The 20422-nt window shown below is 41.6% G+C and overlaps 1 protein-coding gene across 1 annotated transcript in view; it reads right to left on the bottom strand.

Moving 5' to 3' along the window:
* pam (peptidylglycine alpha-amidating monooxygenase) overlaps window positions 1-20422 on the bottom strand; it is a 124853-nt gene that overhangs the window by 53270 nt on the left and 51161 nt on the right. The window contains exons 8-14 of the mRNA XM_083641164.1: window positions 20252-20300; window positions 16082-16149; window positions 13965-14042; window positions 12684-12760; window positions 10068-10171; window positions 6978-7171; window positions 4082-4144 (exon numbers count right to left, since the gene is read on the bottom strand). Of these exons, the coding sequence (XP_083497290.1) occupies window positions 4082-4144; window positions 6978-7171; window positions 10068-10171; window positions 12684-12760; window positions 13965-14042; window positions 16082-16149; window positions 20252-20300 (633 nt within the window). The remainder of the gene's footprint in view (window positions 1-4081; window positions 4145-6977; window positions 7172-10067; window positions 10172-12683; window positions 12761-13964; window positions 14043-16081; window positions 16150-20251; window positions 20301-20422) is intronic.

Raw genomic sequence — 20422 nt, 5'->3', positions numbered from 1 at the left:
TAGGTTGCGTCGGGTGGTGGTAGAGTGAGGGGGAGATGGGTGGGAGGAGGGGAGGGGGATGGGAAGGGAGAAGGTGATAAAGTGGTGGTCGGATACAGGAAGAGGAGTCACAGTGAGATTAGAGGTGGAGCAGGATCTGGTTAAATCATTGGTTATCAATCATTTTAATCATGTAAAAGAGCATAAAGCTAGAGGATTTTCGGCCTACTTTCTAGAGAAAATGACTAATGATGATTTATTTTGAAACTAAAGGAAGAGTCCATACTCAGAGAAGCCAGATAAGAAGAGCATTTTGCTGCAGATAAAACACCATCTCAAACTGCTCCCAAAACCACATTCTCCACATCACCAAGAGTAGATTAGGCTGTGTATTGACTTATGGATTAGCCCAGAGCTGTAGTCTGTTTGTACACACACACTGTTCAAATAACAGCTGTTCCTCTGCATAGAGACAGAGTGCAATCTACAAGCTTTGTCCAACAGACTAGCGTCATATTCCTATGGTTGAATTGGTCACCATTTATTTTGCATCAGACGAATATTTGAACATAGTCTCTTTTTGGTATTCAATGAGATTCTTCCATAGGCAATGGGACCTTCTCATCATTCACATTGAACAGTGTAGTTACTGTGTGGCTTGTAGTATTATCACAGTGAACAGTGTAGTTACTGTGTGGCTTGTAGTATTATCACAGTGAACAGTGTAGTTACTGTGTGGCTTGTAGTATTATCACAGTGAACAGTGTAGTTACTGTGTGGCTTGTAGTAGTATCACAGTGAACAGTGTAGTTACTGTGTGGCTTGTAGTATTATCACAGTGAACAGTGTAGTTAGTGTGTGGCTTGTAGTATTATCACAGTAAACAGTGTAGTTACTGTGTGGATTGTAGTATTATCACATTGAACAATGTAGTTAGTGTGTGGCTTGGAGTATTATCACAGTGAACAGTGTAGTTACTGTGTGGCTTGTAGTATTATCACATTGAACAGTGTAGTTACTGTGTGGCTTGTAGTATTATCACATTGAACAGTGTAGTTACTGTGTGGCTTGTAGTATTATCACATTGAACAGTGTAGTTACTGTGTGGCTTGTAGTATTATCACATTGAACAGTGTAGTTACTGTGTGGCTTGTAGTATTATCACAGTGAACAGTGTAGTTACTGTGTGGCTTGTAGTATTATCACATTGAACAGTGTAGTTACTGTGTGGCTTGTAGTATTATCACATTGAACAGTGTAGTTACTGTGTGGATTGTAGTCTTATCACATTGAACAGTGTAGTTAGTGTGTGGCTTGTAGTATTATCACAGTGAACAGTGTAGTTACTGTGTGGCTTGTAGTATTATCACAGTGAACAGTGTAGTTACTATGTGGCTTGTAGTATTATCACATTGAACAGTGTAGTTACTGTGTGGCTTGTAGTATTATCACATTGAACAGTGTAGTTACTGTGTGGATTGTAGTATTATCACATTGAACAGTGTAGTTACTGTGTGGCTTGTAGTATTATCACATTGAACAGTGTAGTTACTGTGTGGATTGTAGTATTATCACATTGAACAGTGTAGTTACTGTGTGGATTGTAGTATTATCACATTGAACAGTGTAGTTACTGTGTGGCTTGTAGTATTATCACAGTGAACAGTGTAGTTACTGTGTGGCTTGTAGTATTATCACATTGAACAGTGTAGTTACTGTGTGGCTTGTAGTATTATCACATTGAACAGTGCAGTTACTGTGTGGCTTGTAGTATTATCACATTGAACAGTGTAGTTACTGTGTGGCTTGTAGTATTATCACATTGAACAGTGTAGTTACTGTGTGGCTTGTAGTATTATCACAGTGAACAGTGTAGTTACTGTGTGGCTTGTAGTATTATCACATTGAACAGTGTAGCTACTGTGTGGCTTGTAGTATTATCACATTGAACAGTGTAGTTACTGTGTGGATTGTAGTATTATCACATTGAACAGTGTAGTTAGTGTGTGGCTTGTAGTATTATCACAGTGAACAGTGTAGTTACTGTGTGGCTTGTAGTATTATCACAGTGAACAGTGTAGTTACTGTGTGGCTTGTAGTATTATCACATTGAACAGTGTAGTTACTGTGTGGATTGTAGTATTATCACATTGAACAGTGTAGTTAGTGTGTGGCTTGTAGTATTATCACAGTGAACAGTGTAGTTACTGTGTGGCTTGTAGTATTATCACAGTGAACAGTGTAGTTACTGTGTGGCTTGTAGTATTATCACATTGAACAATGTAGTTACTGTGTGGCTTGTAGTATTATCACATTGAACAGTGTAGTTACTGTGTGGCTTGTAGTATTATCACAGTGAACAGTGTAGTTACTGTGTGGCTTGTAGTATTATCACATTGAACAGTGTAGTTACTGTGTGGCTTGTAGTATTATCACATTGAACAGTGTAGTTACTGTGTGGATTGTAGTATTATCACATTGAACAGTGTAGTTAGTGTGTGGCTTGTAGTATTATCACAGTGAACAGTGTAGTTACTGTGTGGCTTGTAGTATTATCACATTGAACAGTGTAGTTACTGTGTGGCTTGTAGTATTATCACATTGCACAGTGTAGTTACTGTGTGGCTTGTAGTAGTATCACAGTGAACAGTGTAGTTACTGTGTGGCTTGTAGTAGTATCACAGTGAACAGTGTAGTTACTGGGTGGCTTGTAGTAGTATCACAGTGAACAGTGTAGTTACTGGGTGGCTTGTAGTAGTATCACAGTGAACAGTGTAGTTACTGTGTGGCTTGTAGTAGTATCACAGTGAACAGTGTAGTGTGTAAAATTTGAAACAAACAGTGGTTCTAATGTGTTGAATAAACTGAAATGGATGCTGAAATGGGGGAGTGGTGGACTAAAGGTTAGAGAAGCAAGCTTGTGACCAGAAGGTCATCGGTTCGATCCCCAGGACCGGCAGGATAAATCTGGGTGGGGCAAGCGAAAAAGCATTGCTTGCCCCTCCCTCATTACCACCACTGAGGTGCCCTTGAGCAAGGCCCTTAACCCCACCTACTCCAGTGGCCAGCAGAAAGAGAATATTGTTCATCAACTGTTGCTGTCTAAGATAAGGGACTTGAGGCTATTTTAGCTGTGTTGCATCATCAGCATGAGTCAAACAGAATGCCACATTTTACGTACTTTAAAGAGTACAACATAGATAATGTTACCATCTAGTCCAATTTGGGTCTGTTGGTTACAGTATATCACAGACTACCCAACAACACCTTGGAGGATGCCATGGCCGACAGTATTAGAAATGTTTTAGATCAAGTTTGATCCGGGATGGTTTGTCGGGGGTCAAACTCCCCCCCCCAGTCAGTCTGAGGGGGTTCACAGAAAGTAACGGCAAAGAACTTTTATGGAAAGAAATGACAGCTCCATATTGCCCCATTGCAACATCAGCGCCCAGCAGCCTCCGCCATTTTTTATTTTTGGAAGCGTGACAGCGCCAAAAGAACCTCGCACAGGCTCGCAGTGGTCAGCTGCGGTAGCGCTGGCCCCTATAATCAGCCTCTCTAAACAGTAACTCAATGGGAGAACACTCTAAACTTTGGGGATTCACATCTTTTCCGGGCGTACTGCAAATCTTGATTGAAGTGGTGTAGTGCAGGAATGTAAAACAACAACCATATTGTGGAAACTAAGCAAAATTTTTCGTTTTCTTTGTTTAGTTTTTTCAAGATAAATACCTAATGAAAAGGACCCGAGGTTCAACTCCCGTTGAGTTACTGTTTAGAGAGGCTGATTATAGGGGCCCGCGCTACCGCAGCTGACCACTGCGAGGCGCATTCTGTTTCTAAAAATGGCCGGAGTGTCGTCTCTTTCCTTCCATGCTCTTTGGTAACGGTCTGGACACTGGGTCATGTTGCCTAGAAATATTGTCACTTGTTTGGCCCTAATATAGTAAAATTCAGGGATTTTCTACTAGTAATCTTTGTCATTTCAGATTTTGAGATGAGTGTGAGAACATGAAACAACTTAGGCTATAGTGTGTAGGTATATCGATGGCTACAGGTGTATGAGCACAGTGTAATTATTAAGTGGTGCACTTGGACTCACCCTGATCCAGCACCTCCTCCTCTGCTTTCTTTGTCTCCAGTTTTGATTTGTTATCTCGATGATCTTTGGGGGAAGAACAGAGTTTAGGATGTGTATAAATTAGTATTAGACCATATAGAGTGCCAAAGTCACGCCCTCTTCCGGGTTCGGCATGGGACCTAAGGGATTTCATTCCCCTTTCATTTTTTTCTAAATACCGGTAGACATTTAGAAAAATCCTTAGAAAAAGAGTTTCACTTGGTCAAACTAAGCGATTCAGCTATATTCCGAATCAGGAGAGACCATGGAACATTTCACCTAAATAAATAAATAAATAAATACATAAATACATACATACATACCGGTACATACATACATACATAAACAAAGAAACAAATAAATAAAAAATTATAATAATGATAATAATAATAATAATAAAGATCCCCCCTCAAGACTTGAGCATTTTTTTTTAAAGATTTGTACTTTTTAAGTATTTTTTATAATGCTACACTTTCACTCTTACTTGAGTAATTTTAATAATAGCTATTCTACTTGAGTACTTTTAAATGTACACTGTGTAAATGAGTAAATTCCGATTTTTGTTTTGCACACTATGAAAACAGCACAGTAACATGTCGACTGCTCGCTAAAGGTGCGTTCACACCGACCTATTACATTTTTTCGCTGGCATCAAGTTTACATACAAAGTCAATGCAAACGAGCGATTGAGCGTATATTCGCCCGGGAGAAGAATCGCTGGGCGTCCGAGCGACAGAGACAGAGCGATAGGGCGAAAATTCGCTCCTCGCCCGAGATGAAATATCCCAACTCAAGCGGAATTTCGCTGGCAAAAGTCGCTTGCCACCCAACGCTGATTGGCTGCCGTGTCAAGGATCACACTGGCTTGGAACAAACCGCTGGTTTATTAGTGTGGCAACAAACCGCATTGACAGGCTGACAGTTGACATGAAGTGAAGTCTGTACTACCGGTATAGACCCACAAGCTGATAGGCTTAGCTTGTAAACAAATACGGTGGCTCGTAGTGGACAAAAATCATGACATTGCGTTTTCATCCTGATTCCTGTCTAACGTTAGCCCCCAGATGTCCGTCAATTCCTGTGCCAGTTGACGAGCGATTTAAACAGAGCGACAGAGCGATTCCAAAGGGTTGAATCGAGCGACAGGGAGAAAAATAAATATCTTGGTGTGAACACAGCTTAACAGGTCCAGAATCACATCTGCATTTAGGGCACACAAACTGTTTGCCCTGTTTGGCTTGTTAATGCAGTGGTCAATTCAATTAAATCACTGAAGACTGGCCAATTGAATTAGACAGGTAGACGATCCACAAAATTGTAATGATCCCCATCGTTACATTAGTTCAGCTCAGTTTCATTTGACTCTGCTGATGATAGCCTAGCTAACTGGATGTATGTGATTGTGATATTGTTGCTGCTAGCAGCTCTATAGCTCATCTGGCAAAGGAGAGAATCAACAAACTGACCATCCCTGGCTGCATCTGAATGAGCTGTTCAGTATAAAAGAAGAGACACAGCCAGGGACAGCTTAGGTAACACTGGTAACCTGCTGTATGTGTAAAATGTATTAGGGTAAATCAGTAAAATATATATACTTTTTCAAGTAACGCAAATGTACTTTTAAATAGGGTATTTTTTTACTCTTACTTGAGTAATTGCCTGGACTAGTACTTTTAACTATACTTGAGTTAATTTTAACAATACTTGTACTTGAGTAGGATTCACCTACTCTCCACCTCAGAAGGTCCCATGCCAAACCTGGAAGAAAGACTTTGGACTAGGGATGTCAATGTTAAGCAGATTCATGAATCGATCATCGTTAACGATCAATCAATCGATTAATTGCAATTAAAAAGCCACATTTACCAAACAATACCAAATTCCCACAGCATTGCACAGCATATGAAACATATAAAAAGGTAGATACTGTATATTAAAGACATTTGTGTGGACTTTAAGCCACGTGCTACATATACAGTAGGTGGCTACAGCTCACTTTATACTGTGTTGCAGCTGTTCCCCACAAACACAGAGCTGAGCAGCTGAGACGAGCAGCAGCCAGCCAACTTATCCCAAGTGGTAGAGCATTGTGTTGTATGTGGACACAGAATATTCACAGTGTTTGCAAATTATTTTATCCTTTCTGTTCACTTCGCCCGATTTATTTATTTTTCCCTGTCTTTCCAGACCCCAAGATGGCTGCCTCCTCATAGTTATATAGCACTGGGTGGGCCCTCTGGCGGGTTCACTGAAACATACTTTTAAACTAGAATGACTGCACCACTGATATATGCCTCTGCCAACAAGTGAGCAGTCGACATCCATGTCTGTCCAGACTTTGACGTTTGAGCCAAATGTGACAAAATTCCGTCAAGGCGTTCCTGAGATATCGCGTTAACAAGCTAGAAAATAGCGCTCGTGAGGTCACAGTGACCTTGAACTTTGACCCCCAAAATGTAATCAGTTCATCCTTGAGTCCAAGTGGACGTTTGAGCCAAATGTGACACAATTCCATCGAGGCCTTCCTGAGATATCGCGTTAACGAGCTAGAAAATGGTATTTCCTGAGGTCACAGTGACCTTGAACTTTGACCACCAAAATGTAATCAGTGCATGCTTGAGTCCAAGTGGACGTTTGAGCCAAATTTGACGAAATTCCGTCAAGGCGTTCCTGAGATATCGCGTTAACAACCATAATGCCTCCGGCTCGGCTATCGGCGGGCGGAGGCATAAATACACCATTTACTGACCGCTAGAATATAATATGAGACGTTGTTTGCTCGAGTCCATTTCACGTGTTCGATCAAATCCTAAACGATCAATCAATTGATCTTTGATTAATTGTTGACATCCCTACTTCAGAGCTGTGTCTTTTGTACCTGTTGCGTGTCCCGCGTGCATCATGGACATCATATGGTCTGGACTGACCGGGATGGGAACACTGGCCTCAGCTGGGATATGACGAAACAGCCCCTTGGAGCCCGTCTGCACGCAGTTCATGAAGGGGACGGCATGCTTACTCTCCATGTAGTACATGATGTAGAAGTTACACATTTCATCACCAGAAGTACCGCTGCGGAAAAAGAAAAGACAGAAGGTATTGGGCCAAGCTGAAATGAGTGATTCATTCAAAAACGGATATGTGGTCAAGTAGAGCATCATCACACAATGTGTTGCTGCTAGTTTTAGTGAAGACCATGGTGCTCTATCAACCAAATATCATCTGCGAAGAACAGTGTTGGGGGTAACTCATTACAAAAGTAACATATTACATGTAATATATTACTTTTAGCAGTAACTCAGTAATATAACTTATTACTTATAGGATTTCAGTAATATTATACCAGTTACTTTGTCAAGTAACTCAAGTTACAAATTGAGTTACATTTGATTAAATCAAAGCACATAATAAAGATACAATCATTTCCTAATCAAACTGTGTGTTTTTATGCAAATTACCACTATAGATGACAATAACAAAGGAAGAGAATAACATTTAGAATTTTGGATTGTTTACAAGGCGGTTGAAATTATTTTTCGGGATGGTTCCGGGGCGGCGATGTCATTCTCCTGCTGCTGTTGTTTTGGTAAAAGTAATGCAAAAGTAGTGTAATAAGTAATGAGTTACTCTACACAGAAAGTAATATTGTAAAGTAACGTATTACTTTCAAATTAAAGTAACTAGTAATATGTAGTATATTACATTTTGAAAGTAACTTGCCAAACACTGGCGAAGAATAAGGGGGACGGACGTCTTTCTGAGAAGGTGGGAACCAATCATGGACCTCTGAATATACTTGTCTGCTCACTTAGCATATTGTTGTCTTGACCCTTGTCTATTGTTGTATACGCTATTTGTGGTCTATTTGACCGTTATTATTTATTTTTCTTTGTTTTTGTTTATGTTGTCTTTGTATTGTATTGTAAAAAAGATGAAAATACACAAATACATCATCTGCAAGCTTTGTAGGGTGACTCATTGTCAGGGATTGTTTTCACGAGTTTCCAGCAATGGATGCTTTCCTTTGCTTCATCCTATTCACCTTATGTAGCCACGCCCATTTGACCCGGTTGTCACTGGTCGTGTGACGACTTCCGGATAAAAAAAAAAAGAAAAAAAATGGCTGCGCTGCTCCAATATCATCTAACTCTGAATTAACTAATAATTTAACCAATTGTATGTAACATACCAAATAAAAGCAAACGGCAATGTCTAAGAATGCAACGCCTTGTAACTGGCTCGTTATGTAAATGGCTCGAGCTGCGCTCGGAGGAGAGAAAACTATCTGAAGCTTTCTTGGAGTCCAGGTATGTTTTACAAGAAAGTGCTCGTCATTGTCGACGATAACGTTATCTGACCTGGCTAACAGTGGATACTCGCTTGCTTGCTGTGTGCCGAGCTCAAAGTAGTAGGCTACGTTCTTTATTTTACCCCCTGCACTGTCCCCTACAAAAACAACTCTCTTCTTCTGACATTCTTTCGTATTTGGCGCCGTGACCGCCGGAAGTGTTAACACGACCCGGAAGAATTTGGCCCACCCCCGCACACACACACACACACACACACACACACACACACACACACACACACACACACACACACACACACACACACACACACACACACACACACACACACACACACACACACACACCCCGCGTCTGAACATCAGGTGAATAGATACAGTCAGTCTGTGTGGGAACGTCCACAAAATGTTACTACGGCTGACGCGCGAGTGGGGTAAAAAAAACATATCTCAATGGGCTGACTCACCAAAGGACGGTGCTGCGGCTCTACACTACAGGATTGGGGATTCTACAGCAGGTACATAGATGACTGTTCAGATGTGCGTTTACTGCGGTGGTTGTCTATCTACCCCGTCTTCATCGCCAAAATCCAGAGTTGAATGGGAATGTGGACAGGCGGAAGGCGGAGAATAGATTCGCTCGTGCTCAGCTCTCTCTTTTCTCTCCCACAAAATGTCATTATTAACTCCGAGCAGTGTCAAGTAAGCCAGAATAAAACTTAAACTGAAATACACAGAACATAGAACACAAACAAATTGGAGGAATATCTGCTGCCTTTGAAAAGTCAATTTTAAATCTGGGGTGAGTCGAGTGTTCTTTTTTCTTTTTCTTTTTATCTGTCAGTAATAAATTAGTGCTTTTTATTTTGAAGGTAAAACCGCATCACTTTCGGTGTTCTGTCTATTTCTAGCAGCACTGAAGTAGCTTCATAGGACTAAATTTTAAATGAATTATCCACATCAGAGTGAAGGAAATCGGGGGTCATTTAATGAATGAATATGCGTGAAAGTTAATAGCAGGCACTTCATGACTTGCTGCTAGATTGCTCTTTCTCTCTCTCTCTCTCTCTCTCCCTCCTGCTATAGCGGAGCACGCTGCCGCTGTAAAATAAAATAATTAAAATTCGTATGCACACTAAACACCCAGCTTCCTGTCATGGCAGACGCATGCCGAGTGTAGGTGAATAATCAAATAGCTGGCTTTCAGGGGACAGAGAGAGAAGGACAAGTGTGGACAGACTCTTATTCTGCTCCGTTCATGAAAATTGAGGAGGTAGCCCTATTGTGTTGAAAAGACAAGTTTTTTATTCAACTGTGGGAGATTACCAGTGGCCCTATGTTTGTATCATTTTCAACACTATCAAACGTCATGATGGCAAAAAGGAGGAAAATAAGGATGAAAATAACAGAAAGAGAGAAAGACAGAAATAGAGAGCGTCTTTGGAACCTGGGAAGCTGTCACAATCTAGTGCTGCACGGCTGAGATCCAAGTCTCCAAGCAAACACTGTCCAAACACACGAGAGCTTGTCTGCCATAAAGACAGTGTGTGTAGCACCATCATGACTAATGGTACATGTCACCACTGAGGTTCTATACTGTATATAAGTTGGATTGAGAAATAATTATGCGTTGCCAGCAGGGGCTTTTGCAGCAGAGCTCACCCGATGTATGTTTTCGTGGTCCTCCCCTCGCCATCAAATAGACATCGGGCCGCGATGGTGTCACCATACTTCACATCCACGCCCTTGTTAGCAGCATAGAAAGCCTGGGGGGGGGGGGGGGGGTCAGTTAGAGGCAGATAACAGCACTTATCTTCTAAATATGGTCACTACTGTGCATTAGCTAAGCACACAGCACACAAGAGTCTCTAGTGACTAGACTCTAGTGTTTTCTCCAATGTGGCTCCCACAGGCCTCCTGATATATGCTGGAAAGTAGATGGAGACAACGGTCCATAGATATCACAGGTGGCTACAACACTAACGGTCCATAGATATCACAGGTGGCTACAACACTAACGGTCCATAGATATCACAGGTGGCTACAACACTAACAGTCCATAGATATCACAGGTGGCTACAACACTAACGGTCCATAGATATCACAGGTGGCTACAACACTAACGGTCCATAGATATCACAGGTGGCTACAACACTAACAGTCCATAGATATCACAGGTGGCTACAACACTAACGGTGCATAGATATCACAGGTGGCTACAACACTAACGGTCCATAGATATCACAGGTGGCTACAACACTAACGGTCCATAGATATCACAGGTGGCTACAACACTAACGGTCCATAGATATCACAGGTGGCTACAACACTAACGGTCCATAGATATCACAGGTGGCTACAACACTAACGGTCCATAGATATCACAGGTGGCTACAACACTAACGGTGCATAGATATCACAGGTGGCTACAACACTAACGGTCCATAGATATCACAGGTGGCTACAACACTAACGGTCCATAGATATCACAGGTGGCTACAACACTAACGGTCCATAGATATCACAGGTGGCTACAACACTAACGGTCCATAGATATCACAGGTGGCTACAACACTAACAGTCCATATTTATCACAGGTGGCTACAACACTAACAGTCCATAGTTATCACAGGTGGCTACAACACTAACGGTCCATAGATATCACAGGTGGCTACAACACTAACGGTCCATAGATATCACAGGTGGCTACAACACTAACGGTGCATAGATATCACAGGTGGCTACAACACTAACGGTCCATAGATATCACAGGTGGCTACAACACTAACGGTCCATAGATATCACAGGTGGCTACAACACTAACGGTCCATAGATATCACAGGTGGCTACAACACTAACGGTCCATAGATATCACAGGTGGCTACAACACTAACAGTCCATATTTATCACAGGTGGCTACAACACTAACAGTCCATAGTTATCACAGGTGGCTACAACACTAACACACATAGCCAAGATACCCCCTGCCTTTACCAGCATTGTCCAAGCAGTATACAGTGAGATACAGTCGTAAAGTTAGTAATTATCGCCATAGAATGGACGCCAATGGTATCGCTGTTAAAAATCCGCTAAAACACACATCTCACGGCGCTGAAATACATGTTGTGTAAATACATGGGCAACATACGGCCCGCGGGCCATATGCAGCCCGCGGGCGCCCCCTGTGTGGCCCGCGATGGAATTGCAAAACATTTTTTTTTTTTTTTTTTTACAGTGCACTTGAACGCAACATGCAATATACCCGCTGAATAAGTGTCCAAATGTTCATGTCATTCTGGGCAATACTCTTCTGTTATAGCATTTCAGTCTGGAATATGGAATATCTTTCAATAATCTTTATGACTAAAAGGCTAAAAGTAATCTCATGTGTAAGAAATTACTGTTCTACATTGAAGTAGAAATTTAAATAATTAACTTGTTGGTTTTGGATTTATTTAGCTTCAAGAGTGCATTTTTGTTCTTGTGTGACCCTCAACACAGGCTTTGAGAATCCCGGGCCACTTACTGATACTTATGCTTAAATTAACCCACTCATATTCTGGTTTATTTCAAGAAAAACATTTCGGCTAGTGGAAATTCTAATTGGCTCGTAACTTTAAAATCAATAGCAGCCATATTGGCAGGTGGTGAAAAAAGTTAATTTCAAGCCCTGAAGGGAGAGCAGGTGGTGACATAGGAGTGAGTGAGGAAAAGGATCAAATATTGGTGGTTAAGACTGAATAATGACATCACAATTGTTAATTTAAAATGAGTTATTACTCTAAACCTGGCTTCAAATGCCCCAAATTTTTCACGCTGGCGCCGTTCAGCCCTCAGCAAAATCTGGTAGCGAGGAATTTTTTTTGTGGCCCTCTCTATCATCAAAGTTGCCCATCCATGGGATACGGCATGACAATATTTGTTCGGCCCCCGGCAACAATCAGGGTTTTGTCATGTGGCCCCCCATGAAAAATAGTTGCCCACCCCTGCTTTAAGGCATGCACAACCAGGTGCGCAAGCGCTAATATGGGATATCGCCTGTACGAAGATAGGGCCCATAGTCTCTTGTTTTGGCCAAATAAAATTCAAGTTTACATTGAGTCTCTATGCACTTGTAACCCAACGCCAATGTGGATACAAACAGAAAAACGTGCAAGACAAGTAAATATCGGCAACTGGATAATTAGCCTTACAAATACTGAGAGATCTACATTTCTGCTGTGAAAATGGATGAGGGAATGAAAGATGTTTTGTTAAAGTGACAGTCCTCTGACATACCTGTGGTAGCTGAGGAGACTGTCGCCCAATGAGGGTCCACTTCCCATCTCGGACCCTGTAACCGCTCACCACTTTACCTGCAACAAAGACAGCATACCAGATTACTACTGATACAAACTAGAAATAACCACCTCAATGCCTCCGCCAACAAGTCAAGTTGCCGTTTACATCCATGTCTGTCCAGTAGGGGTGTCACGGTACACAAAAGTCACGGTTCGGTACGAATACGGTGCAACGGAGTAAAAAAGCAACAAATCCCAAATTCCGTTTTTTCCCTTTGAATTTTTCTGAATTCTGTGTTTTGCTTTTTACCCTCATTTTACCATCAGAAATAGTGTCTAATAAGTGGGAATGAATAAATGTCCACAATTTAATAAGATCTAGGCAATCCACACAAAAAGGTTTTACTATTCAAAGTGTGGGGTGCGCCTCCCTCTCAGATGTCTGTATTCCAGCTGTTTGACAGGGCAAAGGCATTTCCCCCCACTTTAATCTTTGCATGTGGAGTGCATGTGGAGTAGCCTAATACAGAGACGAATACATGTACCACGACACCCCTACTGTCCAGACTCATCAAATAAATTATATGTAGTGAAGACTTTGAAGGAATTTAATGAAAGGTATTACGTTTTTTTTTTTACGAAATCAAAGTCATCACTATATTGACATGTATGATTCCAGTGAATAATGTCCAGTGTGACTGATAAGAGAGCTTCATCACATGGTGCAACGACAATCACCTGAAGCCCAATATCAACTAAACCAATCCAGGGAGAGGAAGTGGGTGGACCCATACAAGGATCTTGGGGTCCAAATCAATATAATTAATGTGATTATTACGTCAATTAGTCAATTATTAGGATTTTGGTGTCTGCAAAAGTGACAAAACTTCCACTGTTTTTGTAGAATCACCCAACATCGTTTTCTCAGCTACAGTGATAAGCAAAACATGTCACAGTGAAGTTGACCTTTGAACTTTTAAAGATCAAATGTAATTAGCATAATTGGGTTATGGCCAAGAACATATTTTGTGAGGTCACAGTGACCTTGAACTTTGATCACCAAATTGTAAACAGTCCATCCTTGAGTCCAAGTGGACGTTTGTGCCAAATTTGAAGAAATTCCCTCGTGGCATTCCTGAGATATTGTGTCGAACAGACAACCCGAATGCCTAATGCCTCTGGCCACAGCTGTCGCCGGCGGAGGCATAAAAACACATGCTGAAAATGAGTAGTAAGACAGTTGGAGAGGCTATTATACCTACGTCCTGACATAACTCACCAAGGTGATGTGTGTGTGTCCTGAAGGCAAACGGATAGATGGGGTAGGAATTGTAATCACAGGCGATGTCTGCATTAACTGTGGAGAAAATAAAGTCTTTGCTATTACATCAGGTGACTACACACAGAGCAACAATTACAATTAGATGTCTTGCAGATAAAAGCCATGTTAATAGTGTCAGAAATTACCTTGCAACTAAGCATAAAAAACTGAGCTCATCAAAGAAGTGTTAAACAGTTACTTCCTGGACAGGGTAACAAATTAAAAAGTATTTGTGAAAGTAGCTCCACACGTGTTAAACAGTTACTTCCTGGACAGGGTGACAAATTAAAAAGTATTTGTGAAAGTAGCTCCACGCGTGTTTAACAGTTACTTCCTGGACAGGGTGACAAATTAAAAAGTATTTGTGAAAGTAGCCCCATACGTGTTAAACAGTTACTTCCTGGACGGGGTGACAAATTAAAAAGTATTTGTGAAAGTAGCCCCATACGTGTTAAACAGTTACTTCCTGGACGGGGTGACAAATTAAAAAGTATTTGTGAAAGTAGCCCCATACGTGTTAAACAGTTACTTCCTGGACGGGGTGACAAATTAAAAAGTATTTGTGAAAGTACCTCCACACGTGTTAAACAGTTACTTCCTGGACGGGGTGACAAATTAAAAAGTATTTGTGAAAGTAGCTCCACACACGTGTTAAACAGTTACTTCCTGGACGGGGTGACAAATTAAAAAGTATTTGTGAAAGTAGCTCCACACACGTGTTAAACAGTTACTTCCTGGACAGGGTGACAAATTAAAAAGTATTTGTGAAAGTAGCTCCACACACGTGTTAAACAGTTACTTCCTGGACAGGGTGACAAATTAAAAAGTATTTGTGAAAGTAGCTCCACATGTGTTAAACAGTTACTTCCTGGACAGGGTGACAAATTAAAAAGTATTTGTGAAAGTAGCTCCATGCGTGTTAAACAGTTACTTCCTGGACAGGGTGACAAGTATTTGTGAAAGTAGCTCCACATGTGTTAAACAGTTACTTCCTGGACGGGGTGACAAATTAAAAAGTATTTGTGAAAGTAGCTCCACACACGTGTTAAACAGTTACTTCCTGGACAGGGTGACAAATTAAAAAGTATTTGTGAAAGTAGCTCCACATGTGTTAAACAGTTACTTCCTGGACAGGGTGACAAATTAAAAAGTATTTGTGAAAGTAGCTCCATGCGTGTTAAACAGTTACTTCCTGGACAGGGTGACAAGTATTTGTGAAAGTAGCTCCACATGTGTTAAACAGTTACTTCCTGGACAGGGTGACAAATTAAAAAGTATTTGTGGAAATAGCTCCACACCTGCCGGAGAGAAAAAGGGTTAGCTTGCAATCTCCAGTGATGAATGCCCTTCCTCATCAATTGCTTCTTTTCTTTTCCCTGTATTTCTCCCAAAATGCACTTGGCCAATTCCCCCCTGCTGTCCCAGTCGTTGATCCACCCCCTCTGCCGATCTGGGGAGAGTTGTAAACTAGCAAATGCTTCCTCCGATACGTGTGCAGACAACAGCCGCTTCTTTTCACCTGACAGCGTGGAGTCTCACCGGCAGGATGTGGCGTGTGGGAGGATTGCACTATTCCCCCCAGTTTTGGAAGAGGAGGAGAGGACGCTGGCGCTGCTTGTTCGCCGCTTCTCCGACTGCGTTTTGGTTTTAATTGAGTTTTAACGCAATTTTAACCCAGTTCCCCTCCCCCAAAACAGGCTCCCTGACCGACCAGACGAGGCTAGTGGAGCAACCAGGACACATACCCTTAATCTGGCTTCCCACGCCCAGACACGGCCAATTGTGCCTCTATGGACGCCCGACCAAGCCAGAGGTAACACGGGGGCTTGAACCAGCGACCCTCGTGTTGGTGCAGGGAATCTACTGCTGCACTACCTAGACGGCCACAAATGACTTCTAATTACAATAGAAACATGTCAAGACATGTTTCTATTGTAATTGGAAGCAATTATGGGGAGTCATTAGAGTAACTGGATGACTGTGTTTGTGAAAGGGACACTACATGTGAAAGGGAAAGGCCGCTTACGTTTGAGACTGTGTCACATTTTCATCCAAGGCAGAAGAGACATTCATACCTCGTTTTCCTGCTGGGATGACGGTGTCCACAGACATCAACAAATACATGCCAGCAATGAATGGCTGCCTGTGAGGGATGGAACAGACAAAGCACCACGGCGGTTACAGACGAGCAGTTTGTCAAGTTTCCCTTCATCAGTTCTCAGAGGTTTCCCTGAGGAACCTCATCTCTTCTGTTCTGTTTATTTCTAAAGCCAACAGTAGCCCTGTTCCAAAGCATTCCGTATTACAGAAATAGTGGATAAGAAATAGTATATAGTGTGTTCGCCATTTTTTAATATGTGTCCTAATTCTCAACTGTTAATTTGATTCACTATATAGTCCACTATAAAATACCCACAATGCACTGCACTTTCTAGTGAACAGCGAATGTACCCTACATTTTCTCCCATCTACCACAATGCAATGCGGTTAAGTTTACCAAAGCAGAAGAACAGTGAGGTAGTTTTCCGAAACTCGTTTGATCGTTCCCCATATAGTTCACTATCACTACACGTTCCCCATATACAGTAGTTCACTATCACTACACGTTCCCCATATAGTTCACTATCACTACACGTTCCCCATATAGTTCACTATCACTACATGTTCCCCATATAGTTCACTATCACTACACGTTCCCCATATAGTTCACTATCACGACACATTCCCCATATAGTTCACTATCACTACACGTTCCCCATATACAGTAGTTCACTATCACTACATGTTCCCCATATAGTTCACTATCACTACACGTTCCCCATATACAGTAGTTCACTATCACTACATGTTCCCCATATAGTTCACTATCACTACACGTTCCCCATATACATTAGTTCACTATCACTACATGTTCCCCATATAGTTCACTATCACTACACGTTCCCCATATAGTTCACTATCACTACACGTTCCCCATATAGTTCACTATCACTACACGTTCCCCATAGTTCACTATCACTACACGTTCCCCATATAGTTCACTATCACGACACGTTCCCCATAGTTCACTATCACTACACGTCCCCTATATAGTTCACTATCACTACACGTTCCCCATAGTTCACTATCACTACACGTTCCCCATAGTTCACTATCACTACACGTTCCCCATAGTTCACTATCACTACACGTTCCCCATATAGTTCACTATCACTACACGTTCCCCATATAGTTCACTATCACTACACGTTCCCCATATAGTTCACTATCACTACATGTTCCCCATACAGTTCACTATCACTACACGTTCCCCATATAGTTCACTATCACTACACGTTCCCCATAGTTCACTATCACTACACGTTCCCCATAGTTCACTATCACTACACGTTCCCCATATAGTTCACTATCACTACACATTCCCCATAGTTCACTATCACTACACGTTCCCCATATAGTTCACTATCACTACACGTTCCCCATAGTTCACTATCACTACACGTTCCCCATATAGTTCACTATCACTACACGTTCCCCATATAGTTCACTATCACTACACGTTCCCCATAGTTCACTATCACTACACGTTCCCCATATAGTTCACTATCACTACACGTTCCCCATAGTTCACTATCACTACACGTCCCCTATATAGTTCACTATCACTACACGTTCCCCATAGTTCACTATCACTACACGTTCCCCATAGTTCACTATCACTACACGTTCCCCATAGTTCACTATCACTACACGTTCCCCATATAGTTCACTATCACTACACGTTCCCCATATAGTTCACTATCACTACACATTCCCCATATAGTTCACTATCACTACATGTTCCCCATACAGTTCACTATCACTACACGTTCCCCATATAGTTCACTATCACTACACGTTCCCCATATAGTTCACTATCACTACACGTTCCCCATACAGTTCACTATCACTACACGTTCCCCATATAGTTCACTATCACTACACGTTTCCCATATAGTTCACTATCACTACACGTTCCCCATATAGTTCACTATCACTACACATTCCCCATATAGTTCACTATCACTACACGTTCCCCATATAGTTCACTATCACTACACGTTCCCCATATAGTTCACTATCACTACATGTTCCCCATATAGTTCACTATCACTACATGTTCCCCATATAGTTCACTATCACTACACGTTCCCCATATAGTTCACTATCACTACACGTTCCCCATACAGTTCACTATCACTACACGTTCCCCATACAGTTCACTATCACTACACGTTCCCCATACAGTTCACTATCACTACACGTTCCCCATATAGTTCACTATCACTACACGTTCCCCATATAGTTCACTATCACTACACGTTCCCCATATAGTTCACTATCACTACACGTTCCCCATATAGTTCACTATCACTACACGTTCCCCATATAGTTCACTATCACTACACGTTCCCCATATAGTTCACTATCACTACACGTTCCCCATATAGTTCACTATCACTACACGTTCCCCATATAGTTCACTATCACTACACGTTCCCCATAGTTCACTATCACTACACGTTCCCCATAGTTCACTATCACTACACGTTCCCCATATAGTTCACTATCACTACACGGTCCCCATAGTTCACTATCACTACACGTTCCCCATATAGTTCACTATCACTACACGTTCCCCATAGTTCACTATCACTACACATTCCCCATATAGTTCACTATCACTACACGTTCCCCATAGTTCACTATCACTACACATTCCCCATAGTTCACTATCACTACACGTTCCCCATAGTTCACTATCACTACACGTTCCCCATATAGTTCACTATCACTACACGTTCCCCATATAGTTCACTATCACTACACGTTCCCCATAGTTCACTATCACTACACGTTCCCCATAGTTCACTATCACTACACGTTCCCCATATAGTTCACTATCACTACACATTCCCCATAGTTCACTATCACTACACGTTCCCCATATAGTTCACTATCACTACACGTTCCCCATAGTTCACTATCACTACACGTTCCCCATATAGTTCACTATCACTACACGTTCCCCATATAGTTCACTATCACTACACGTTCCCCATAGTTCACTATCACTACACGTTCCCCATATAGTTCACTATCACTACACGTTCCCCATAGTTCACTATCACTACACGTCCCCTATATAGTTCACTATCACTACACGTTCCCCATAGTTCACTATCACTACACGTTCCCCATAGTTCACTATCACTACACGTTCCCCATAGTTCACTATCACTACACGTTCCCCATATAGTTCACTATCACTACACGTTCCCCATATAGTTCACTATCACTACACGTTCCCCATATAGTTCACTATCACTACACATTCCCCATATAGTTCACTATCACTACACGTTCCCCATAGTTCACTATCACTACACGTTCCCCATATAGTTCACCATCACTTGACGGCACGGGGTGAGTGAGTGAATGAGTGAACACGGCTAGTGTGTTATTCTTCTTGTTCCTTCAGGTGGATGTTCTCTTCACTGTGCAGAATGCTGTCTGCCAGTCTGTTGGACACTAGAAGCTGTTTTCACATTCATCTGCTGAAAGTTGAAAGTTTCTCTGAGCTCACTGAAACTCACATTTTTAGTTGGCGGGCCTACGAGCATGATTTGTGACATCACAAATAGTATGGAAGCCAATCCCTGTCCAATATTCAACGTACACAAGTGTGATGTGGAAACTTGGAGCCTCCAGTGCACTATACACTGACAATGGACTTAACAGTGAAGTAGGAGACATCTTGTCTCCAGCAGGAAAACTTTTGAGATTAAATATATTTGCATATTCATAGACTGGAATTTTTAATGAGTGAGAAGGAGCAGGTGTCATTTAATTGATTGACTGATTGATTATGGATAGAGAATAACAAAATCCAAGGGATGACATGCAAAAGTGTAAACAAACAAACAAAATCACTCAAGGACAAAGTATTGGGCAAGAATATCTAAATTCCTGGACAAGAAGACCACGAGGACTTTAGCTACGTCTTTAATTCAATGTCACTATGACCACACCTGTATATCCTGGTACAGTATTATAACAAAATAAAACAAAAGATAGGCTCCAAAAAGCCCAAAACAAACTAATGAGTTTCCTCCTTAACCTTAGCCCAACAATGCACATGAGCCCAACTCATTTGAAAGAGTTAAATTGGCTCCCCGTTGAAAGTAGAGTACAACAGTACTTACGGTTTGGCCGTCATCCTTAAGGTAAGTCCTGAGCAATCTCTATGGTGGTCTGCAGAACAAAAAAATATCCCGATTAGCCACCAGATATTTGAAATTACCTTATCAATCTGCATGACCGTCACCGTTGCGCTTAAGTATCTACTTCAGTATCTCTTCATAGTGGAATTGCCT

Source organism: Poromitra crassiceps (assembly GCF_964638095.1).
Source record: "Poromitra crassiceps genome assembly, chromosome: 8".
Taxonomy (NCBI): Eukaryota; Metazoa; Chordata; class Actinopteri; order Beryciformes; family Melamphaidae; genus Poromitra; species Poromitra crassiceps.
Note: the sequence above shows the minus strand (reverse complement) of the source record. Positions and strands in the feature narration are given on the sequence as shown.